This window comes from Lichenostomus cassidix, chromosome 2 (assembly GCF_008360975.1).
Source record: "Lichenostomus cassidix isolate B80296 chromosome 2, HeHo_3.0, whole genome shotgun sequence".
Classification (NCBI taxonomy): domain Eukaryota; kingdom Metazoa; phylum Chordata; class Aves; order Passeriformes; family Meliphagidae; genus Lichenostomus; species Lichenostomus cassidix.
Window position 1 is genome coordinate 151,189,434 of NC_139482.1, and position 24,092 is coordinate 151,213,525.

The following is a 24,092-nucleotide window of genomic DNA, read 5'->3' on the forward strand; positions in this document are numbered from 1 at the left end:
AAAATAATTATCTCCATTATCACATCACCCTCTCAGCCACTCCCATTCCACTGCTATTTATGTATTTTTTTGGGGTTTTGAGGCAGCAGAGTGTCCTTGGATTTCCCAGCTGGGAGGAATTGTTTTGTCTAAAATACTGAGAACAGAAGTTTTTATCATTTTATCTGGAGGCTGCACGCCAAAAATACAGATATATGAAAAATAGAAATAAAAATTCATTAAGGGCATGATTTGGGGTGATTTGGGATTCCCTGGATTGGTTTGGGGGGTTTTCTGGACAGGTTTTGGGGTCCCTGGGCTGGTTTGGGGTGGTCTTGGGGTTCTCTGGGCTGGTTTGGGGATGTCCTTAAAGGGGTTTGGGGTCCCTGGATTGGTTTGAGAGGGTTTGGGGGATCCCTGAACTGGTTTTGGGATGTCCTTGAGGGGTTTGGGGTCCCTGGATCGGTTTGAGAGGTTTGGGGGAACCCTGAGCAGGTTTTGGGATCTCTGGACTGGTTTGGGGAATCCCTGAACTGGTTTTGGGGAGTCCCTGAGGGGTTTGAAGGGTTTGGGGGAGTCCTTGGATTGGTTTGAGAGGGTTTGGGGAATCCCTGGGCAGGCTTGGGGGATCCCTGAGCAGGTTTTGGGGTCTCTGGACTGGTTTGGGGTGTCCTTGAGGGGTTTGAAGGATTTGGGGGAGTCCCTGGATTGGTTTGAGAGATCCCTGGGCAGGTTTTGGGGTCCCTGGATTGGTTTGGGGTTCTCTGATCTGGTTTGGGGTGTCCCTGAAGGGTTTGAAGGATTTGGGGGAGTCCCTGGATCAGTTTGGGAGGGTTTGGGGGATCCCTGGATTGGTTTGAGAGATCCCTGGACTGGTTTGGGGAATCCCTGGGCAGGTTTTGGGGTGCCTGGACTGTTTTGGGATGGTCTTGGGGTTCTCTGGGGTGTGCTTGAGGGGTTTGAGAGGATTTGGGGGAGTCCTGGATTGGTTTGAGAGGGTTTGGGGAATCCCTGGGCAGGTTTGGGGGATCCCTGAGCAGGTTTTGGGGTCTCTGGACTGGTTTGGGGTGTCCCTGAGGGGTTTGAAGAGTTTGGGGGAGTCCCTGGATTGGTTTGAGAGGGTTTGGAGGATCCCTGGGCAGGTTTGGGGTCCCTGGATTGGTTTGGGGAATCCCTGAACTGGTTTTGGGGTGTCCCTGAGGGGTTTGAAGGGTTTGGGGGAGTCCCTGGATTGGTTTGAGAGATCCCTGGGCAGGTTTTGGGGTCCCTGGATTGGTTTGGGGTGTCCCTGAAGGGTTTGAAGGTTTTGGGGGAGTCCCTGGATCAGTTTGAGAGGGTTTGGGGGATCCCTGGATTGGTTTGAGAGATCCCTGGACTGGTTTGGGGAATCCCTGGGCAGGTTTTGGGGTGCCTGGACTAGTTTGGGATGGTCTTGGGGTTCTCTGGGGTGTGCTTGAGGGGTTTGAGAGGATTTGGGGGAGTCCCTGGATTGGTTTGAGAGGGTTTGGAGGATCCCTGGGCAGGTTTGGGGTCCCTGGACTGGTTTGGGGAATCCCTGGATTGATTTGAGAGGGTTTGGGGTCCCTGGACCGGTTTGGGGGTTCTGTGGAGTGTTCCTGAGGGGTTTAAAGGATTTGGGGGATCCCTGAACTGGTTTGAGAGATCCCTGGGCAGGTTTGGGATCCCTGGACTGGTTTGGGTGAACCCTAAACTGATTTTGGTGCCTCTCTAACTGGCTGAAGCCATTTTAGGGTTGTTCAACCCCCATTTTTCCACAACCCCACTCAGGCTTCCCATTCCTCCCCCCAGCTTCCCTTCCCAGCGGGATTTCCCGGGAATTCCCGCCATGGCTCCCTCGCGCAGCCGCTCCACGCGCATCCCGCCGTGCATCCCCAAGCGCCAGCTGCCTCCGGAATACACCAACTCGCTGCTCTTCCTCTGCGCCCGCCGCATCGTCGCCCACCACCCTCTGCCCGCCTTCCCCGACCTCCCCGCCCACCTCTACCCCATCCTGTTCCAAGCGGCGTTCCTGGACGGCAGGCCGCTGGTCCTGCGCGATTTGGTGGCCGCCTGGCCCTTCCCGGTGCTCAACTTCCAGCGGCTGGTGGGGCGCCGGGAGCTGCTGCGCGATCATCCCTGCAAGCTCTGCGTCCAGGCCGTCATCCTGGCCGTGGTGGCGCAGCTGCAGCGGGATCTGGAGGAGCCGGGGCGCCATTCCAGGTGGGTTTGTTGGGGATTTTGGGAATTCTGGGATGGGCAGAACTTCAGTTCCCGTGATATGAGCAAAGTCTCAAGGCGGCGTTTTTAGCATGATAAATGAGTGGATATGGTTAATGAGTGGATAAACGAGTTCCTGGCCATGGTGGTGCAGCTCCAGCGGGATCTGGAGGAGCCGGGACGCCATTCCAGGTGGGTTTGTTGGGAATTTTGGGAATTCTGGGATGGGCAGAACTTCAGTTCCTGTGATATGAACAAATTCATGAGGCAGCATTTTTTTGGGGTGATAAATGAGTGGATAGTTCTGTGGTGTCACAGCTCCAGCAGGATTTGGAGGAGCCGGGACGTGATTCCAGGTGGGTTTTTTGGGAATTTTGGGAATTCTGGGATGGGCAGAACTTCAGTTCCCCATGATACGAACAGATTCATGAGGCGGCGTTTTTTTGGGGTGATGAATGAGTGGATATGATAAATGGGTGGATAAATGAGTTCCTGGCTGTGGTGGTGCAGCTCCAGCGGGATCTGGAGGAACAGGGATGCGATTCCAGGTGGGTTTTTTTGGGAATTTCGGGAATTCTGGGATGGGCAGAACTTCAGTTCCCTGTGATATAAATAAATTCACAAGGTGGTGTTTTTTTGGGGTGATAAATGAGTGGATAGTTGCTGGCCATGGTTGCACAGCTCCAGCAGGATTTGGAGGAACCAGGACATGATTCCAGGTGGGTTTTGGGAATTCCGGGATAGGCAGAATTTCAATTCCCCCATTCTCGTGGGTTTTCCTGACGCTTTATTCCCGTTTTTCCCGCCCAGCGGCTGCCGCCTGCGCGTTCTCGACGTGACGGGCGTTCCGGATGATCCGGCCGGCCGCGCTCCCGACGGCATGAGCGTCTGGTCCGGCACCGTGGCTCTGGCCAAGGCCTGCGTGGAGGTGTCCAAGCACCAGCGGGAATTCCAGCGGCGCGGCTCCAAGCGGCACAAAGGCCGTTCCGGCGCCGCCACGGCCGCGGCCGCCCCGCAGCCCCCGGGTGTGGACGTCCACGCCGACCTTTTCGTCAACGGAACATCCTTCGGAATCCTTCGAGACGCGCTCCAGACCGGAGCCGGCGGCCCGCTGCGCCTCAAATGCCGGGAATTCCAAGCGGAGAAGCTCTCCCTGGCCGGAATCGTCAGCCTGCTGGAATCCCTGGATCCCTCCTGCGTGAGGAGGGTGGATCTGCGCTTCCGGAATTTGGGATTGACCGGGCTCTCGGTGATCCTGCCGCACCTCTCCCGCTTCCCGGAGCTGCGCAGCCTCAAGCTGCAGTACAGCAACGTCGACGTGCGGCGCCCGACGCCGGAATCGGCGCTCGGCATCCGCTGCCTGGCCGTGCAGCTGGGAATGCTGCCCAGCCTGCGGGAGCTCAACCTGGGATCCTCCCGGCTCTCCGGGAATCTGCGCCAGATCCTCAGGTGAGTTCTGCGTGATCTTTTTCAACCTGAGTTATCCTGTGATTCCAGGATTTCATTATCCCCATAGTTCATGACTTCATGGTTCTGTTATCCCATAATTCCATGATCCCATAATTCCATGATCCTGTAATTCCTTGATTCCAGGTTTCCCAAAGGCTGGGGTTGGTGATCCTTATCAACCTGAGTTATCCTGTGATTCCAGGATTTCAATATCCCAATAGTTCATGACTCCATGGTTCTGTTATCCTGTAATTCCATGATCCCATAATTCCATGATCCCGTAATTCCACAATTCCAGGTTTCCCAAAGGCTAAACTTCAGGTCTTTCCCCACTTCAGTAACCCCATGATTCCAGCCTTTGGGAAACCTGCAATCAAGGACTTACAGGATGATGGAATTCCTTGATTCCAGGTTTCCCACAGGCTGAACTTCAGGTCTTTCCCACCTTCAGTAACCCCATGATACCAGGCGTTGATTATCCCAACATTCCCACATCTCTATGATCTCATGATTCCCTTATCCCAACAGTCTGTGACTTTAAGATTCTATTATTCCTTTACTCCAGAATCCCATAATTCCTCGATGTTGGTGATCCATACAGGAACTGAGTTTGCTTCATGCAAACTGATTTATTTCCTGTTACAAACTATAGTTTAGCCGTTAGGAGATATTTATACGAAGTTAGTATACTAAGCTTAGCCGTTAGGAGATAATTACTCTCATCTCGCTTAATCTCTTCTGTTAATCACTTACTAAGATAAACACAAACTTCTCTTTCTCTCTGTCTCAGCCTTTGCTTGGGGTGATTCAGTTTATCTCTCTTAATGGTTCCCATTAACTGATAAGAAAAGATTTCTGCAGCTCCACCCTGAACTGCCACACCATGACTCCAGGATTTTCAAGGGTTGACCTTGATGGTCTTGGAGATCTTTCCTAACCCCAGTGATTCCAGAATTCCACAATTCCATAACCATGGAGGGAATGGCAGCTCCTGGCCAACTCCATGACTCCATAACTCTGTGATCCCATAATGCCAGAATTCCAAAATCCCATGAATTTCAGAGGTCGAACTTGATGGTCTTGAAGATCTTTCCCAACCTCAGCCATTCCATAATTCCATGATCCTATGACCATGAAGGGAATTCAGGCTCATGGCCAAATCCATGTTCCCATAAACCCATAATCCTGTGACGCCAAAACTGTGATCCCACAATTCCATGATGCCATAACTCCATCACCCCATAATTCCAAACTCCCATGAATTTCAAAGGTTGAACTTGATGGTCTTGGAGATCTTTCCCAACCTCAGCCATTCCATAATTCCATGATTCCACAATTCCATGTCTCCATGATCCCATAATTCCATAATTCTCAGAGGTCAAACCTGATGGTCTTGGAGATCTTTCCCAACCCCAGTGATTCCACAATTCCATGTCTCCATGATCCCATAATTCCATAATTCTCATAGATTGAACTTGATAGTCTTGGAGATCTTTCCCAACCTCAGCCATTCCATAATTCCATGATTCCATAATTCCATGGCTCCATGATCCCATAATTCCATAATTCTCAGAGGTCGAACCTGATGGTCTTGGAGATCTTTCCCAACCCCAGTGATTCCACAATTCCATGTCTCCATGATCCCATAATTCCATAATTCTCATAGATTGAACTTGATAGTCTTGGAGATCTTTCCCAACCTCAGCCATTCCATAATTCCATGATTCCATAATTCCATGGCTCCATGATCCCATAATTCCATAATTCTCAGAGGTCGAACCTGATGGTCTTGGAGATCTTTCCCAACCCCAGTGATTCCACAATTCCATGTCTCCATGATCCCATAATTCCATGATTCTCCAAGCATGAACCTGATAATCTTGGAGATCTTTCCCAACCCAACTGATTCCATAATCCCACCAAGGCAATCCCAGCTCTCATTCCCCTGGTTCCCCCAGGAATTCAGGACCCATCCCACCATTCCAACCTCCCACAGATCCTCCCATCCCTCCCAACTCCCCCACATCCCCGTAAGCCTCACATCTCCCTTTTCCCTCCCGCAGCGACCTCCAGGCTCCGCTGGAAAGCTTGGAACTAGCCTTCTGCTCCCTCCTCCCCGCCGACCTCGCCTTCCTCTCCCAAAGCTTCCACGCTGCGGCCCTGAAACGGTTGGACCTCAGCGGCCACGACCTCTCGCGGAGCCTCCTGGAGCCGCTGCGGCTGCTCCTGGAGGAAACCTCGGCCTCGCTGCTCCACCTGGCGCTCATGGAATGCCGCATGGCCGATTCCCACCTGGACACGCTGCTCCCCACGCTGCGGCGCTGCTCCCGCCTGCGCTTCCTCGGACTCTACGGCAACTCCCTCTCCACGGCCGCGCTCAAGGATCTCCTCCAGAAAACCCTGGAGCTGCCGGAGCTCCGCCTGGTGGTTTATCCCTTCCCCTTGGATTGCTACAAGCCGGAGCCGCCGCGCCGGATCCCGGGGTCGCGGCGGCTCTACGAGGATCCCATGGACGGGGCGCGCCTGGCGGCGGCCAGCAGGGAGATCTCCCAGATGTTGAGGAATTCCGGGAGAACCGACCTCGTCTGGACTTACAATCCCTACGGACACGGAGCGCTGGACTACTTCTCCTTGTGATTTGGGAAAAAAGCTTGGAAGTGGGAAAAGCTCGGAGCTTCCATCCTGGAAAAGGACTGACTCCTTCTTCCCAAAATTTGGGCGTTTTCTGCCTCGTTCCAGTATTTTTTTTTCCCCTCGTTTTGGTGCTTTTTTTGCCTCATTCCAGTATTTTTTTCCCCCCTTGTTTTGTGGCTTTTCCACCTCATTCCAGGTTTTTTTCCCTTTGTTGCTTTTCCACTTCATTCCAGGTTTTTTTCCACTCATTTCAGTGCTTTTCCACCTCATTCCAGATTTTTTTCCCCTTGTTGCTTTTCCACCTCATTCCAGGTTTATTTTCCCCTCATTTCAGTATTTTCCCAGTTCATCCCGCTGTTTTTCCACCCCATCCCGATATTTTTCCCCCTAATTTTGTTCCTTTCCTGACCCAATTTGGGATTTTTCCCCTCATCCCGCTACTTTTCCACCTCGTTTTGGGTTTTCCCCATCTCACCCCAATATTTTTCTGCCTCATTTTGGTGGTTTTCCACCTCATTCCAGGTTTTTTTTTCCCCTTGTTGCTTTTCCATCTCATTCCAGATTTTTCCCCATTTTCCAGATTTTTTCATTCCGGTGCTTTTCCGCCTCATTTCAGTATTTTCCCAGTTCATCCCGCTGGTTTTTTCACCCCATCCCGATATTTTTTCCCCCAAATTTCATTCCTTTTCTGACCCAATTCGGGGTTTTCCCACCACATCCCAATATTTTTCCCCTCATCCCGCTAATCTTCCCCCTCATTTCGGGTTTTTCCATCTTTTTCTGCCTCATTTTGGTGGTTTTCCCACTTCTTTTTATTATTTTTCCACCCCATCCCGGTGATTTTTCCGCTGGAATTGGGTTTGCACAGCCAAATTTTTGGGATTTTTCCCTCATTTTGGAAGCTCCGGGTTTGGATTTTTCGGGAAGCCGATCCCATCGGGAATTTTCGGCGACACCTCTGGAATGGGAATAAAGTCAGAAGAAACAAATTGTGGAATTCCGGAGTGGGAATGCGGGAAAGGAGATTATCCCAAGGAGCTGTTCCAGGTGCTGGAGTGGAAATTCCCAAAATTCCTGAAGCTGAATCCTGGCAGAAATCCATGGAAAAGGGAGGAGATTCCAATCTGTGACCTCCAGGGAGGGGAAAAAAAACCTTTTTCCTGGATTGACCTTTTGGAAAAATCCATTTGGAATTCTCTTCCGTGGGAATGTCGAACTGGAGAAATCCACGGGGAATTTTTGTAGCTGGATGGAGAAATCATGGAAAAATCTTACTGTGGGATGGGTTTGTGTTGGAAAAAATCCATGGAAAACTCTTAGGGATGGATTCAGGTTGGAGAAATCCATGGAAAACTCTTACCTTGGGGTGGATTCCCATTGGAAAAATACATGGAAAACCTACTGTGGAACGGATTCACATTGGAAAAATGATGGAAAACTCTTACCTTGAGGTGGATTTGTGTTGGAAAAATCATGGAAAACTCTTACCTTGGGATGGATTCCTGTTGGAAAAATCATGAGAAACTCTTGGGATGGACTCAAGTTGGAAAAATCCGTGGAAAACTCTTGAGGTGGATTCCCGTTGGAAAAATCATGGAAAACTCTTACCGCGGGATGGATTCACATTGGAGGAATCATGGAAAAATCTTACCTTGAGGTGGATTTCCGTTGGAAAAATCCATGGAAAACTCATAACTTGGGATGGATTCATGTTCAAGAAATCCATGGAAAACTCTTACCTTGGAATGGATTCAAGTTGGAAAAATCTGTGGAAAACTCTTGGGATGGATTCCAGTTGGAAAAATCAGTGGAAAACTCTTACCTTGAGGTGGATTTGTGTTGGAAAAATCATGGAAAACTTACCTTGAGGTGGATTCCCATCGGAAAAATCATGGAAAAGTCTTACCTTGGGATGGATTCAAGTTGGAAAAATGATGGAAAACTCTTGGGATGGATTCAAGTTGGAAAAATGATGGAAAACTCTTGGGATGGATTCAAGTTGGAAAAATCTGTGGAAAACTTACTGTGGGATGGATTTGCGTTGGAGAAATCATGGAAAAATCTTACCTTGAGGTGGATTCAAATTGGAGAAATCATGGAAAACTCTTACTGTGGGATGGATTCAAGTTGGAAAAATGATGGAAAACTCTTGGGATGGATTCAAGTTGGAAAAATCATGGAAAAATCTTGCTTTGGGATGGATTCAAGTTGGAGAAATCATGGAAAAATCTTATTTTGAGGTGGATTCAAATTGGAGAAATCCATGGAAAACTCTTACTTTGGGATGAATTCCCATTGGAAAAATCCATAGAAAACTCTTGCCTTGAGGTGGATTCGCGTTGGAAAAATCATGGAAAACTCTTGAGATGGATTCAAGTTGGAGAAATCCATGGAAAACTCTTAACTTGAGGTGGATTCCCATTGGAAAAATCCATGGAAAACTCCTAGGGATGGATTCAGGTTGGAGAAATCCATGGAAAACTCTTAGGGATGAATTCCCATTGGAAAAATCATGGAAAACTCTTACTGTGGGATGAATTCAAGTTGGAAAAATCCATGGAAAACTCTCTCCCATGGAAAATTTGAGAAATCCACAGAAAACTTTCGCCATCAAATGAACTCCCAGTGGAGAAATCCATGGAAAACTCCACGGGATTTCCCAGCTCCGTAGGGATTTTGGGAAAACCGGGAAAGGAGGGAAGCGGTTGGGAGGGAAAAGGTGGATTTGGGATTGGAAATGGGAAAATAAACTCAGCATATCCCAAATCCCGACTCTGTTGTGTCCTGATGGGATTTCCTGGGGGATTTCTGCTTCTCCTCATCCCAATCCATGAATTCTCTGGGATTTTTCCACCTCATTTTGGTGGTTTTCCGTTTCGTTTTGGTGGATTTTTCCACCTCATCCCGTTTTTTTGCACTTTGTCTGAGTGGATTTTTCCCTCATTTTGGTGGATTTTTCCCTCATTTTGGTGTTTTTTCCCTCATTTTGGTATTTTCCCACTTAATTTCCCTATTTTGGGTCTCATTCCATTGGGGTTTTTCCCTCATTTTGGAATTTTTCCCTCATCCCGATGATTTTCCTTTTAATTTTGGTGGATTTTTCCACCTCATCCCATTTTTTTTTGCACTTTATCCGAGTGGTTTTTCCCTCATTTTGGTGTTTTTTCCCTCATTTTGGTGTTTTCCACCTAATTTCCCTATTTTGGACCTTATTCCGTTGGGTTTTTTCCCTCATTTTGGAATTTTTCCCTTTTTCCTGATGTTTTTCTACCTCATTTTTGCATTTTTTTGCTTCATCCCAATGTTTTTCCACCAAATCCCAGAGTTTTTCTCCCTCATTTTGCAATTTTTTTCCCTCATTTTGGTGATTTTCCACCTCATTTTGGTGTTTTCCCACTTAATTTTCCTATTTTGGGTCTCATTCCATTGTTTTTTTTCCCTCATTTTGGATTTTTTCTCCTCATCCTGATTATTTTCCACCTCATTTTGGGATTTTTTTCCCTCATCCCAGTGATTTTCCACCCCATTTTGTTGCTTTCTCACCTCATTTTCCAATATTTTTCCCCTCATCCTCATGTTTTCCACCTCATTTTGGTATTTTCCCACTTAATTTTCCTATTTTGGGTCTCATTCCATTGTTTTTTTCCCTCATTTTGGAATTTTTCCCTCATCCCGATGATTTTCCATTTAATTTTGGTGAATTTTTCCACCTCATCCCATTTTTTTTTGCACTTTATCCGAGTGGTTTTTCCCTCATTTTGGTGTTTTTTCCCTCATTTTGGTGTTTTCCACTGAATTTTCCTATTTTGGACCTTATTTAGTTGATTTTTTTCCCTCATTTTGGGATTTTTCCCTCATCCTGATGATTTTCCACCTCATTTTTGCAATTTTTTGCCTCATCCCAATATTTTTCCACCAAATCCCAGAGTTTTTCCGCCTCATTTTGGGTGTTTTCCCACCTAATTTCCCTATTTTGGGCTTTATTGCTTCGGGGTTTTTTGGGCTCTATAGGGCCCTGAGGGTCTATAGGGGATGTCCAGGGAGCTCTATAGGGGTCTATATGGGATGTCCAGAGGGATCTATAGGGGATTTCTGAAGGGCTCTATAGGAAGTGTCCGGAGGGTTCTATAGGGTCTGGGGGTCTATAGGGGATGTCTGAAGGGCTCTATAGGGTCTATATGGGATGCCCAGAGGGCTCTATAGGGTCTGGGGATCTATAGGAAGTGTCTGGAGAGCTCTATAGGGTTCTGTAGGGTCTATAGGTCTCTGGGGATCTATATGGGTGTCTGGAGGGTTCTATAGGAAGTGTCAGATGGGCTCTATAGCGTTCTATAGAGCTCTATAGGGTCTGGGGCTCTATAGGGTTCTATAGGGGATGTCCAGAGGGATCTATAGGGTCTGGGGCTCTATAAGGGATGTCTGGATGGCTCTATAGGGCTCTATAGGCTCTGGGGGTCTATAGGAAGTGTCTGAAGAGCTCTATAGGGTTCTGTAGGGTCTATAGGTCTCTGGGGATCTATATGGGTGTCCAGAGGGTTCTGTAGGAAGTCTGGGGCTCTATAGGGAGTGTCTGAAGGGATCTATAGGGTCTGGGGATCTATAGGGGATGTCCAGGGGGCTCTATAGGCTCTGGGGGTCTATAGGAAGTGTCTGGAGGGTTCTATAGGATCTGGGGGGTCTATAGGGCTCTGTAGGAAGTGTCTGAAGGGCTCTATAAGGCTCTATAGTCTCTGAGGCTCTATATGGGATGTCTGAAGGGCTCTATAGGGTCTGGGGCTCTATAGGGGATGTCCAAAGGGCCCTACACGGCTCTGGAGGTCTATAGGGGATGTCTGAAGGGCTCCATAGGGCTCTATAGGGTTCTATAGGGGCTGTATGAAGGGCTCTATAGGCTCTGGGGCTCTATATGGGATGCCTGGAGGGCTCTATAGGGATCTATAAGCTGTGGGGGTCTATAGGGGTTGGAAGGGCTCTATAGGGCTCTGGGGCTCTATAGGGCTCTATAGGCTCTGGGGGTCTATATGGGATGTCCAGAGGGATCTATAGGGGTCTATAGGAAGTGTCTGAAGGGCTCTATAGGGTCTATAGCGTTCTATAGGGGATGTCTGAAGGGCTCTATAGGGGTCTATAGGGGATGTCCAGAGGGCTCTATAGGGCTCTGGGGCTCTATAGGGGATATCTGGATGGCTCTATAGGGATCTATAGGGATCTATAAGGGATGTCCGAAGGGCTCTATAGGGATCTATAGGCTCAGCGGCTCTATAGGGTCTGGGGCTCTATATGGGATGTCCAGAGGGATCTATAGGGCTCTATAGGGGTCTATAGGAGGTGTCTAAAGGGCTCTGTAGGGTCTGTGGGTCTATAGGGTCTGGAGTTCTGTAGGGGATATCCAGAGGGCTCTATAGGGCTCTAAAGGCTCTATAGGCTCTGGGGCTCTATAGGAAGTGTCTGGAGGGTTCTATAGGGTCTGGGGGTCTATAGGGGATGTCTGGAGGGGTCTATAGGGCTCTATAGGCTCTGGGGCTCTATATGGGATGTCTGAAGGGCTCTATAGGGGATGTCTGGAGGGTTCTATAGGGTCTGGGGGCTCTACAGGGGATGTCTGAAGGGCTCTATAGGGCCCTATAGGGTCTGGGGGTCCACAGGAAGTGTCTATAGGCTCTGAGGGTCTATATGGAATGTCCAGAGGGATCTATAGGGCTCTGTATGGGATGTCTGGAGGGCTCTATAGGGCTCTGGGAGTCTATAGGGTCTGGGGGTCTATAGGAAGTGTGTGAAGGGCTCTATAGGCTCTGGGGCTCTATAGGGCGTGTCCATAGGGCTCTGGGGCTCTATAGGGTTCTATAGGGTCTGGGGCTCTATAGGTGATCTGTGGAGGGCTCTATAGGGGATCTTCGGAGGGGTCTATAGGGTCTGGGGGTCTATAGGAACTATCTGAAGGGCTCCATAGGCTCTATAGGGTCTGGGGGTCTATAGCAACTGTCTGAAGAGCTCTATAGGGCTCAGGGGGTCTATAGGAACTGTCTGAAGGCCTCCATAGGGCTCTATAGGCTCTATAGGCTCTATAGGCTCTATAGGCTCCATAGGCTCTATAGGCTCTATAGGCTCCATAGGGCTCTATAGGCTCTATAGGGCTCTATAGGCTCTATAGGGCTCCATAGGGCTCCATAGGGCTCTATAGGCTCTATAGGCTCTATAGGCTCTATAGGCTCCATAGGCTCTATAGGCTCTATAGGCTCTATAGGGCTCTATAGGCTCTATAGGCTCTATAGGCTCTATAGGCTCTATAGGCTCCATAGGAACTGTCTGAAGGGCTCTATAGGCTCTATAGGCTCCATAGGCTCCATAGGCTCTATAGGGTCTATAGGCTCTATAGGGTCTATAGGCTCTATAGGCTCCATAGGCTCCATAGGGCTCTATAGGCTCCATAGGCTCTATAGGCTCTATAGGCTCCATAGGCTCCATAGGCTCTATAGGCTCTATAGGCTCCATAGGCTCTATAGGCTCTATAGGCTCTATAGGCTCCATAGGCTCTATAGGCTCTATAGGCTCCATAGGGCTCTATAGGCTCCATAGGCTCCATAGGGCTCTATAGGCTCTATAGGCTCTATAGGCTCCATAGGGCTCTATAGGCTCTATAGGCTCCATAGGCTCCATAGGCTCTATAGGCTCCATAGGCTCTATAGGCTCCATAGGCTCCATAGGGCTCCATAGGCTCCATAGGCTCCATAGGCTCTATAGGGTTCTATAGGCTCTATAGGCTCCATAGGGCTCCATAGGCTCCATAGGGCTCTATAGGCTCTATAGGCTCTATAGGCTCTATAGGCTCCATAGGGCTCTATAGGCTCTATAGGCTCTATAGGGTTCTATAGGCTCTATAGGCTCCATAGGGCTCTATAGGCTCCATAGGCTCTATAGGCTCTATAGGCTCCATAGGGCTCTATAGGCTCTATAGGCTCTATAGGCTCTATAGGCTCCATAGGCTCCATAGGGCTCTATAGGCTCCATAGGCTCCATAGGCTCTATAGGCTCTATAGGCTCCATAGGGCTCTATAGGCTCCATAGGCTCTATAGGCTCTATAGGCTCCATAGGGCTCTATAGGCTCTATAGGCTCCATAGGCTCCATAGGGCTCTATAGGCTCCATAGGCTCCATAGGCTCTATAGGCTCCATAGGCTCTATAGGCTCTATAGGCTCTATAGGCTCCATAGGCTCCATAGGCTCTATAGGCTCTATAGGCTCTATAGGCTCTATAGGGTTCTATAGGGCTCTATAGGGTTCTATAGGCTCTATAGGCTCCATAGGAACTGTCTGAAGGGCTCTATAGGCTCTATAGGCTCCATAGGCTCCATAGGGCTCTATAGGCTCCATAGGCTCCATAGGGCTCCATAGGGCTCCATAGGCTCTATAGGGACTATCTGAAGGCCTCCATAGGGCTCCATAGGCTCCATAGGCTCTATAGGAACTGTCTGAAGGGCTCTATAGGGCTCTATAGGCTCTATAGGCTCTATAGGCTCCACAGTTCTCCCTCACTACCTCCAGCCGCCAACCCTCCCGCGGCCTCTCTCTCTCCATTCCCCTGTTTCCGCCCGGACCCTTTTCAGCGCCGCACCGCCGCGGTGCTCCCTCCGTTCCGCTCCCCCAGCCGCGCCACTTCCGGCTCGCCCTGCCGCCGCCTGTCGCGACAGAACGGTGACCCGCGGGGCTCTCGGGGCTCGCCTGTCGCGACAGAACGGTGACCCGGAGCTCGCCTGTCGCGACACGAGGGTGACCCGCGGCTCGCCTGTCGCGACAGAAGGGTGTCGCGGCGCTGTCGCAGCTCGCCGGGCGCTGTGGCGATGCGGCTCGGGGCGGCGCTGCGGCTGCTGTACCGGCAGGGGCAGCGGGCGGAGCGAGGAGAGAGAGAGTATTTCTATTTCCTGGATCACCAGGGCCAGGTGGGGATCTATAGGGGATCTGTAGGGGAAATATAGGGGTCTATGGGGATCTATAGGGGTCTATAGGGGATCTGTAGGGGATCTGTAGGGGATCTATAGGGGATCTATAGGGGTCTATAGGGGATCTGTAGGAGTATTTCTATTACCTGGATCACCAGGGCCAGGTGGGGATCTATAGGGGAGCTATAGGGGATCTATAGGGGTCTGTAGGGGATCTATAGGGGATCTATAGGGGATCTATAGGGGTCTGTAGGGGATCTATAGGGGTCTGTAGGGGATCTATAGGGGATCTATAGGGGATCTGTAGGGGATCTGTAGGGGATCTATAGGGGATCTATAGGAGTATTTCTATTTCCTGGATGACCAGGGCCAGGTGGGGATCTATAGGGGTCTATAGGGGATCTGTAGGGGATCTATAGGGGAGCTATAGGGGATCTATAGGGGATCTATAGGGGATCTATAGGAGTATTTCTATTTCCTGGATCACCAGGGCCAGGTGAGGGAGCTATAGGGGATCTGTAGGGGATCTGTAGGGGATCTATAGGGGATCTGTAGGGGATCTATAGGGGAGCTATAGGGGATCTGTAGGGGATCTGTAGGGGATCTATAGGGGATCTGTAGGGGATCTGTAGGGGATCTATAGGGGTTCTATAGGAGTATTTCTATTTCCTGGATCACCAGGGCCAGGTGGGGGCTGTAGGGGATCTGTAGGGGTTGGAGGGATTCTATAGGGGTTCTGTAGGGGATCTATAGGGGCGGGGGGTTTATAGGGGTTCTCTAAGGGATTCTATAGGGGCTGGGGGTTCTGTAGGGGTTGTGGGGGGTTTCTATAGGGGTTTCTACTAGGGTTTTGGGTCTATGGGGTTGTGGGGGGATCTATAGGGGTTCTATGGGTTGAGGATCTACAGGGGCTGGGGGTCTATGGGGATCTATAGGGGCGATGGGGCTCTATAGGGGATCTGTAGGGGATCTATAGGGGCTTGGGGGTCTACAGGATTGTGGGGGGTCTGTAGGGGTCTATAGGGGCTGGGGGGGGTTCTGTAGGGGTTCTGTAGGGATCTATAGGGGTCTATAGGGGCTGGGGGTTCTGTAGGGTTGTGGGGTGTCTATAGGGGATCTATGGGGATATATAGGGTGTCTATGGGGATCTATAGGGGATCTATGAGGGTCTATAGGGGATCTATAGGGGATCTAGGGGCTGGGGGGTTCTGTAGCGGTTGTGGGGTCTATAGGGGATCTAGGGGGTTTTATAGGGCCGGGGGTCTGTGGGGTTTTGTAGGGGCTGGGGGGTTCTATAGGGGCTGGGATTCCTATAGGGGTTGGGGGGTTCTATAGGGGTCTATAGGGGTGGGGGATCTGTAGGGGGTCTATAGGGCGGGGGTCTATGGGGATCTGTAGGGGGTCTATAGGGGGTCTGTACGGGTTTCTGTAGGGGCTGGGGGTTCTATAGGGGATCTATAGGGGCTGGGGGGTGGTTCTGTAGGGGTTGGGGGTTCTATAGGGGCTGGGGGGTTCTATGGGGATCTATACGGGTTCTATAGGGGCAAGGGGGTCTCTTAAGGGGGATCTGTAGGGGTTGTGGGGTTTCTATAGGGGCTGTGGGTTCTATAGGGGCTGTGGGGTGTCTATAGGGGTTGTGGGGTGTCTATAGGGGTTGTGCTTTTTAGGGGTTATGGGGAGTCTATAGGGGTTCTGTAGGGGCTGGGGGGGCTCTATAGGGGCAGTGGGGAGTTTCTATAGGGGTTGTGGTTCTATAGGGCAGTCTGGGGTGTCTATAGGGGTTATGAGCTCTATAGGGGCTGTGGTTCTATAGGGGTTGTGGGTTCTATAGGGGAGTCTGGGTGATTCTATGGGGATTGTGGCTCTGTAGGGGCTGTGGGGAGTTTCTATAGGGGTTGTGGTTCTATAGGGCAGTCTGGGATGTCTGTAGAAATTATGGGCTCTATAGGGATTGTGGGAAGTTTCTATAGGGGTTTTGGGTTCTGTAGGGGTTGTGTGGGTTCTATAGGGGATTCTGGGGTGTTTATAGAGGTTATGGGTTCTATAGGGGTTGTGGGGTTTCTATAGGGTCTGTGGGGTTTCTATAGGGGACTGTGAGGTGTCTATAGGGGTTGTGGGGATTCTATAGGGTCTGTGGGTTCTATAGGGGAGTGTGGGGTGTCTATAGGGGTTGTGGGGATTCTATAGGGGACTGTGAGGTGTCTATGGGGGTTGTGGGGATTCTATAGGGTCTGTGGGTTCTCCCGGGGAGTGTGGGGTGTCTGTAGAAGTTCTGGGCTCTATAGGGGCAGAGGGGAGTTCTGTAGGGATTGTCGGTTCTGTGGGGGTTGTGATTCTATACGGCAGCCTGGGGTGTCTATAGGGGTTGGGAGTTTCTATAGGGGTTTTGGGTTCTATAGGGGTTGTGGCTCTATAGGGGATTCTGGGGTGTCTATAGTATGGGCTCTATAGGGGAGTTTCCATAGGGGTTGTGGGTCTATAGGGGTTGTGGGTCTATGGGGGACTCTGGGGTGTCTATAGGGGTTGTGGTTCTATAGGGGAATTCTATAGGGGTTGTGGCTCTATAGGGGATTCTGGGGTGTCTATAGAAGTTATGGGCTCTGTAGGGGAGTTCTATAGGGGTTGTGGGTCTATAGGGGTTGTGGGTCTATGGGGGACTCTGGGGTGTCTATGGGGTTGTGGTTCTATAGGGGCAGAGGGGAGTTCTATAGGGGTTGTGGGGATTCTATAGGGGTTGTGGTTCTATAGGGGTTGTGGGGTTTCTGTAGGGATTCTGGGATGTCTATAGGGGAGTCTAGGGTGTCTGTAGGGGTTGTGGTTCTATAGGAGACTCTGGGATTTCTATAGGGTTGTGGGTTCTACAGGGGAATCTGGGGTGTCTATAGGGTCTGTGGGTTCTATAGGGGTTGTGGTTCTATAGGGGAGTCTGGGAGTGTCTATGGGGTTGTGGTTCTATAGGGGCAGAGGGGAGTTCTATAGGGGTTGTGGTTCTATAGGGTAGTCTGGGGTGTCTATGGGGGTTGTGGGGAACTCTATAGGGGTTGTGGGCTCTATAGGGTTTGTGGTTCTATAGGGGAGTCTGGGGATTCTATAGGGGTTGTGGGGATTTTATAGGGGTTGTGGTTCTATAGGGGAGTCTGGGATTTCTATAGGGTTGTGGGTTCTGTGGGGGAATCTGGGGTGTCTATAGGGTCTGTGGGTTCTATAGGGGATTTCTATAGGGGAGTCTGGGAGTGTCTATGGGGTTGTGGTTCTATAGGGGCAGAGGGGAGTTCTATAGGGGTTGGGGTTGGGGTTGTGGTTTGGGGGGGGGTTTTGTGGGTCTATAGGGTAGTCTGGGGTGTCTATGGGGTTGTGGGGTTCTATAGGGGTTGTGGTTCTATAGGGTTTGTGGTTCTTAGGGGAGTCTGGGGATTCTATAGGGGTTGTGGGGATTCTATAGGGGTTGTGGTTCTATAGGAGACTCTGGGATTTCTATAGGGTTGTGGGTTCTACAGGGGAATCTGGGGTGTCTATAGGGTCTGTGGGTTCTATAGGGGAATCTGGGGTGTCTATAGGGGTTGTGGGTTCTATAGGGGCAGGGGGAGTTCTATAGGGGTTGTGGGGGATTCTATAGAAGTTATGGGTTCTATAGGGGTTGTGGTTCTATAGGGCAGTCTGGGGTGTCTATAGAAGTTATGGGCTCTATAGGGTGGTGGGGTTTCTATAGGGGTTGTGGTTCTATAGGGATTGTCTGGGGTGTCTATAGGGTGTTCTATAGGGGACCATGGGGTTCTGAGGGAAGCAGATGAGATCTGCCCTGGATCCTGGAGAAATCCCAGAGAAATCCCAAAGAAATCCCAGAGAAATCCTAAAGAAATCCCAGAGAAATCCCAAAGAAATCCCAAAGAAATCCCAGAGAAATCCCAAAGAAATCCCAGAGAAATCCCAGAGAAATCCCAAGAAATCCCTAAAAAATCCCAGAGAAATCCCCCAAAAAATCCCCCCAAAAAATCCCAGAGAAATCCCAAAAAAATCCCAGAGAAATCCTGAAGAAATCCTAGGGAAATCCCAGAGAAATCTAAAGACTAATCCCAGAGAAATCCCAAAGAAATCCCAGATGGATCCCAGAATCCCAAAAAAATCCCAAATGGATCCCAGTTAGATCCCAAGAGGATCCCAAGAGGGTCCCAGTCAGATCCCAGGAAAATCCCATTCAGATCCCAACTAGATCCCAGTCAGATCCCAAATGGATCCCAACTAGATCCCAGTCAGATCCCAAATTAATCCCAGTTAGATCCCATATTTGTCCCGATTAGATCCCAAATAGATCCCATTCAGATACCAGACAGATCCCAGATGGATCCCAAATGGATTTCAGTTAATCCCAGTCACATCCCAAAAAAATCCCAGTCAGATCCCAAAGGGATCCCAGTCAGATCTCAGTCAGATCCCAGATTCATCCCAGTTAGATCCCAGAAAAATCCCATTCAGATCCCAAATAGATCCAAGTTGGATCCCAAATAGATCCCAGTCAGATCCCAATGAGATCCAAGTCAGATCCCAAAAGTATCCCAGTCAGATCCCAAATAGATCCCGGTCAGATCCCAAATGAATACCAGTCAGATCCCAGTTGGATCCCAGAAAAACCCCATTCAGATCCCAATCAGATCCCAAATGGATCCCAGAAAATCCCATTCATATCCCAAAAGGATCCCAGTCGGATCCCAGATGGATCCCAGTTAATCCCAAATAGATCCCAGTTAGATCCCCAAAGGATCCCAGATAAATCCCATTCAGATCCCAAATAGATCCCAGTTAGATCCCAGTTAGAGCCCAGAAAAATCCCATTCAGATCCCAAACGGATCCCAGTCAGATCCCAGTTGGATCCCAAAAGAATCCCAGTTAATTCCAGTTGGATCCCAGTCAGATCCCAGGAAAATCCCATTCAGATCCCAAATAGATCCCAGTCAGATCCCAATCAGATCCCAGTTAGATCCCAGAAAAGTCCCATTCAGATCCCAAATAGATCCCAAATGGATCCCAGTAAAATCCCATTCAGATCACAAATATATCCCAGTCAGATCCCAATTAGATCCCAGAAAAATCCCATTCAGATCCCAGTCAGATCCCAGTCAGATCCCAAATAGATCCATTAGATCCCATTCAGATCCCAATTGGATCCCAGTCGGATCCCAGAAAAATCCCAGTTAGATCCCAAATAGATCCAAGTCAGATCCCAGTCAGATCCCAAATAGATCCCAGTTAGATCCCAAATATTCAGATCCCTGTAGTATCCCAGTCAAATCCCAGTTAGATCCCAAATAGATCCCAGATGGATCGCAGTTAGATCCCCAAAAATCCCATTCAGATCCCAAACAGATCCCAAATGGATCCCAGTTAGATCCCAGTCAGATCCCAGGAAAATCCCAGTTAGATCCCAAATGGATCCCAAATGAATCCCAGATAGATCCCTATTTGAATCCCAGTCAGATCCCAAATGGATCCCAGAAAAATCCCAAATATTCAGATCCCAAACAGATCCCAGTCAAATCCCAGATAGATCCCAGATTAATCCCATTCAGATCCCAAATGGATCCCGGATTAATCCCATTCAGATCCCAAATGGATCCCAGTTGGATCCCAAATGGATCCCAGTTAATCCCAGTCAGACTCCATCTGAACCCCAAAAAACCTTTGACCAGACTCAGGACAGATCCCTAAAAAGATCCCATATTGCAGGATCCCTGGAATTGATCCCAAAGTGACCCCAAAAATCCTGGATGGACTCAGGACAGATCCCAAATGGATTTCCTGGGAAAATTGAATTTTTTAGGATTTTTCCTGCTTTTTCCTGTCCCAATTAGATCCCAAATGGATCCCAGTCAGATCCCATTCAGATCCCAGTCAGATCCCTAAAAAAATCCCATATTCCAGAATCCTTGGAATTGATCCCAAACTGACCCCAAAAAACCTGGATGGACTCAGGACAGATCCCAAATTTCCTGGGAAAATTGAATTTTATAGGATTTTTCCTGCTTTTTCCTGTCCCAGTCAGATCATTTTTGAGGATTTTTCCTGCTTTTCCCAATTAGATCCCATTCAGATCCCAGTCAGATCCCCAAAAAGATCCCATATCCCAGAATCCCTGGAATTGATCCCAAACTGACCCTAAAAAACCTGGATGGACTCAGGACAGATCCCAAATTTCCTGGGAAAATGTGCAATTTTTGGGATTTTTCCTGCTTTTCCCAATTAGATCCCATTCAGATCCCAGTCAGATCCCCAAAAAGATCCCATAGCCCAGAATCCCTGGAATTGATCCCAAACTGACCCCAAAAAACCTGGATGGACTCAGGACAGATCCCAAAAGGATTTCCTGGGAAAATTGAATTTTATAGGATTTTTCCTGCTTTTTCCTGTCCCAGTCAGATCATTTTTGAGGATTTTTCCTGCTTTTCCCAATTAGATCCCAAATGGATCCCAGTCAGATCCCAAAAAAGATCCCATATCCCAGAATCCCTGGAACTGATCCCAAAGTGACCCCAAAAAACCTCAGGACAGATCCCAAATTTCCTGGGAAAGTTTGAATTTTTTAGGATTTTTCCTGCTTTTTCCGCAGCTTTTCCTGGATGACGCCAAAGTCAAGAACTTCATCACCTGCTTCAAAGGTACCCCTGATCCCTCCTTAATTAACAGCCCGTCGTTAATTGGGATGTGATCGTTAATTGGGATGTGATCGTTAATTGGGGTGTGATAATTAATTGGGATGTGATTGTTAATTGGGATTTGAGCCTTAATTAGGGGGAGCTGAGCCTTGGGAAGGGCAGGAAGGAGGAACCCCTAACTTTCCTTATTAATCCCTCATTAATTAATCATTTAATCATTAATTAATCATCGAATCAATTAACCAATCCTTTATTAAGAAACCCCATTTTTAATCAAGAAATTAATTCCGGGAAGCGAAAATGAATTTCCCAATTCTTCTCCCTTAATAACAAATCCCCTTAATGACCAATAAGGGGATTATCAACCAAACCCCATTAACGAACCATCCCTTAATTAATCCTGGAATTCCAAAGTCAAGAACTTCATCACCTGCTTCAAAGGTACCCCTGATCCCTCCTTAATTAACAGCCCGTCGTTAATTGGGATCTGATCGTTAATTGGGATCCCATCATTAATTGGGATGTGATCATTAATTGGGATCCCATCATTAATTGGGATCGGATCGTTAATTGGGATCTGATCGTTAATTGGGATCTGATCATTAATTGGGATGTGACCATTAATTGGGATTTGATCGTTAATTGGGATTTGAGCCTTAATTAGGGGGAGCTGAGCCTTGGGAAGGGCAGGAAGGAGGAACCCCTAACTTTCCCTATTAATCCCTCATTAATTAATCAACTTAATCGATTAAATTAAATCATTTAACCAATTAACCAATCCTTTATTAATTAAGAAACCCCATTTTTAATCAAGAAATTAATTCCGGGAAGCGAAAATGAATTTCCCAATTCTTCTCCCTCATCCCTTTTCCCCAACAAAACCCCCTTAATTAACCCCTTAATTAATCCCGGAATTCCCGCAATTCCACTCGCGAAATCCCTCGAAATTCCCGCGAAATCCCTCGAAATTCCCGCGAAATCCCTCGAAATTCCCGCGAAATCCTTCGAAATTCCCGCGAAATCCTTCGAAATTCCCGCGAAATCCCTCAAAATTCCCGCGAAATCCCTCGAAATTCCCGCGAAATCCCTCAAAACTTCCGCGAAATCCCTCGGAACTCCCGCGAAATCCCTCGAAATTCCCGCGAAATCCCTCGGAACTTCCGCGAAATCCCTCGGAACTCCCGCGAAATCCCTCGAAATTCCCGCGAAATCCCTCGAAATTCCCGCGAAATCCCTCGAAATTCCCGCGAAATCCCTCGAAATTCCCGCCAAATTCCTCAAAATTCCTGCGAAATTCCTCAAAATTTCTGCAAAATCCCTCGAAATTCCCGCGAAATCCCTCGAAATTCCCGCGAAATGCCTCGAAATTCCCGCCAAATCCCTCAAAATTCCTGCGAAATTCCTCAAAATTTCTGCGAAATCCTTCGAAATTCCCGCGAAAAACCCCCCAAACCCGGCATTCTGACCACCCCACAAAAACCCCCCAAATCCCGACAGACGTTGGATTCCTCTCCTTCTTCTTCCGCCGCCTGGAGCGGAACCGCAGCGGCCGATACCAGGCGGAATTCCCGTTCCTCTCCCGCTGCGGCCGCGAGCGCAATTTCCTCCGCTGCGACGACCTGCCGGTGGTCTTCACCCACCTCCTGCCGGGACCCGGCGGGAATCCCCTCCTGTCCTACTGCGGCGGCGGAGCCGAGCTGGTGGTGCCGTTCCAGCCGGGAACGCTGGCGGTGCTCCCGGAGAACGGGCGGCTTTACCACGCGGCGCCGGAGCGCGCCGGCGGGGTGGGCTTGGTGAGGTCGGCGTTGGCGGCGGAGTGGAGTTCGGGGTTCGAGTTCGGGGAAGGGGCGGAGAGACCGCCGACGCATTTCGCGTGGGGAGGGAGGAGGTTTGAGCTCTCCGGGGAGTTGGCGGGAATTCTGCGGGCGGGAAGAGCGGGAGGCGGGAGGGAGGTGGAATCTTCCGCGGCGTCGTGATGGGAAATTTGGGAGTTTATCCGGCGTGGGGTGGGGTGGGGATGAGGTGGAATCGGCTCCGGTTGTTCCCGTTGACTCATTCCCCCCAAAATCCTGAAATTTCGGGGAATTTTGGGAATTCTCGAAGTGTTTTTCCATTAAATTCTCATCCTGAAAAGAAGAGTGGAGGTTGATGTGTTGATTCCTGGTTTGGGATAAAGTGGGATTTGGGGAGGGATTTGGGTGGAATTCTGTCCATGGCGGTTCATTAATTAATAATTAATAATTTATTGATAATTTATTAATTATTACTTAATTAATAATTAATAAATTATTAATAATTAATTGTTAATTATTAATTATTAATTAATATCTGGTGGGAATTAAGGGAGTTCCAGGGATCTGGATCAATCTGGGATGTGGGAATAAAATTTATAGGAAAACAGGGGGAAAAGGGGAAAAAAATATTGGGATAAAGTGGAAAAAATAGAGATTGGGCTGGAAAAACCCCAAAATGAGGGAAAAATCACCAGGATGAGGTGGAAAACACAGAAATTCTGGGGAGAAAAATACCAAAATGAGGTGGAAAACATCCAAATTATGGGAAGAAAAAGACCAAAATGAGGCAAAAAACACCCAAATTTTGGGAAGGAAAAGACCAAGATGAGGCAGAAAAACACCGGGATGAGGTGGAAAACACTGAAATTTTGGGGAGAAAAAGACCAAAATGAGGCAAAAACCACCCAAATTTTGGGAATAAAAAGACCAAAATGAGGCAAAAAACACCAACATAAGGTGGAAACACTCAAATTATGGGAAGAAAAAGACCAAAATCAGGCGGAAAAACACTGGGATGAGGTGGAAAACACTGAAATTTTGGGGAGAAAAAGACCAAAATGAGGCGGAAAAACACCAGGATGAGGTGGAAACACCCAAATTTTGGGAAGAAAAAGACCAAAATCAGGTGGAAAAACACCGGGATGAGGTGGAAAACATCCAAATTTTGGGAATAAAAGACCAAGATGAGGCAGAAAAACACCAGGATGAGGTGGAAACACCCAAATTTTGGGAAGAAAAACACCAAGATGAGGCAGAAAAATACCCAAATTTTGGGAAGAAAAAGACCAAAAGGAGGTGGAAAAACACCGGGATGAGGTGGAAACACCCAAATTTTGGGAAGAGAAACACCAGGATGAGGTGGAAAACACCCAAAAAATTTTGGGAAGAAAAAGACCAAGATGAGGCAAAAACCACCCAAATTTTGGGAAGCAAA

At 48.7% G+C, this 24,092-nt stretch overlaps 2 protein-coding genes and 3 long non-coding RNA genes across 9 annotated transcripts; 4 read left to right on the top strand and 1 right to left on the bottom strand.

The window, feature by feature from the left end:
* Positions 1-583: 583 nt before the first annotated feature.
* On the top strand, positions 584-1,749 carry LOC146442591 (uncharacterized). The gene is made up of 3 exons (XR_014850297.1): positions 584-790; positions 1,080-1,282; positions 1,461-1,749. It is a non-coding gene; the product is annotated as an uncharacterized LOC146442591 (long non-coding RNA).
* A 46-nt stretch (positions 1,750-1,795) lies between these two features.
* On the top strand, positions 1,796-7,475 carry LOC146442592 (leucine-rich repeat-containing protein 14-like). 4 transcript variants are annotated; one of them, XM_085053742.1, is made up of 3 exons: positions 1,796-2,199; positions 3,007-3,645; positions 5,709-6,419. In XM_085053742.1, the coding sequence occupies exons 1-3, from the start codon at positions 1,826-1,828 to the stop codon at positions 6,280-6,282; spliced, it is 1,587 nt and encodes a 528-aa protein (XP_084909868.1). In that variant the 5' UTR covers positions 1,796-1,825; the 3' UTR covers positions 6,283-6,419. The 4 variants fall into 4 exon arrangements, with proteins under 4 accessions (XP_084909868.1, XP_084909871.1, XP_084909869.1 ...); XM_085053745.1 differs by lacking the exon at positions 1,796-2,199 and adding an exon at positions 2,330-2,744; XM_085053743.1 differs by lacking the exon at positions 1,796-2,199 and adding an exon at positions 6,841-7,475 and having other exon boundaries at positions 3,178-3,645; positions 5,709-6,801.
* Positions 7,442-8,843, bottom strand: LOC146442593 (uncharacterized). The gene is made up of 3 exons (XR_014850299.1): positions 8,801-8,843; positions 8,261-8,508; positions 7,442-7,549 (listed from the first exon to the last, which is right to left on the bottom strand). It is a non-coding gene; the product is annotated as an uncharacterized LOC146442593 (long non-coding RNA).
* Positions 8,375-9,045, top strand: LOC146442594 (uncharacterized). Its single transcript, XR_014850298.1, has 3 exons — positions 8,375-8,390; positions 8,520-8,739; positions 8,824-9,045. It is a non-coding gene; the product is annotated as an uncharacterized LOC146442594 (long non-coding RNA).
* Positions 9,046-13,932: 4,887 nt separating this feature from the next.
* Positions 13,933-23,000, top strand: C2H8orf82 (chromosome 2 C8orf82 homolog). Of its 2 annotated transcripts, none has more exons than XM_085053746.1 (4): positions 13,933-14,014; positions 14,099-14,216; positions 20,819-20,867; positions 22,362-23,000. In XM_085053746.1, the coding sequence occupies exons 2-4, from the start codon at positions 14,118-14,120 to the stop codon at positions 22,838-22,840; spliced, it is 627 nt and encodes a 208-aa protein (XP_084909872.1). In that variant the 5' UTR covers positions 13,933-14,014; positions 14,099-14,117; the 3' UTR covers positions 22,841-23,000. The 2 variants fall into 2 exon arrangements, with proteins under 2 accessions (XP_084909872.1, XP_084909873.1); XM_085053747.1 differs by lacking the exon at positions 13,933-14,014 and adding an exon at positions 14,027-14,046.
* The last annotated feature ends 1,092 nt before the right edge of the window (positions 23,001-24,092 follow it).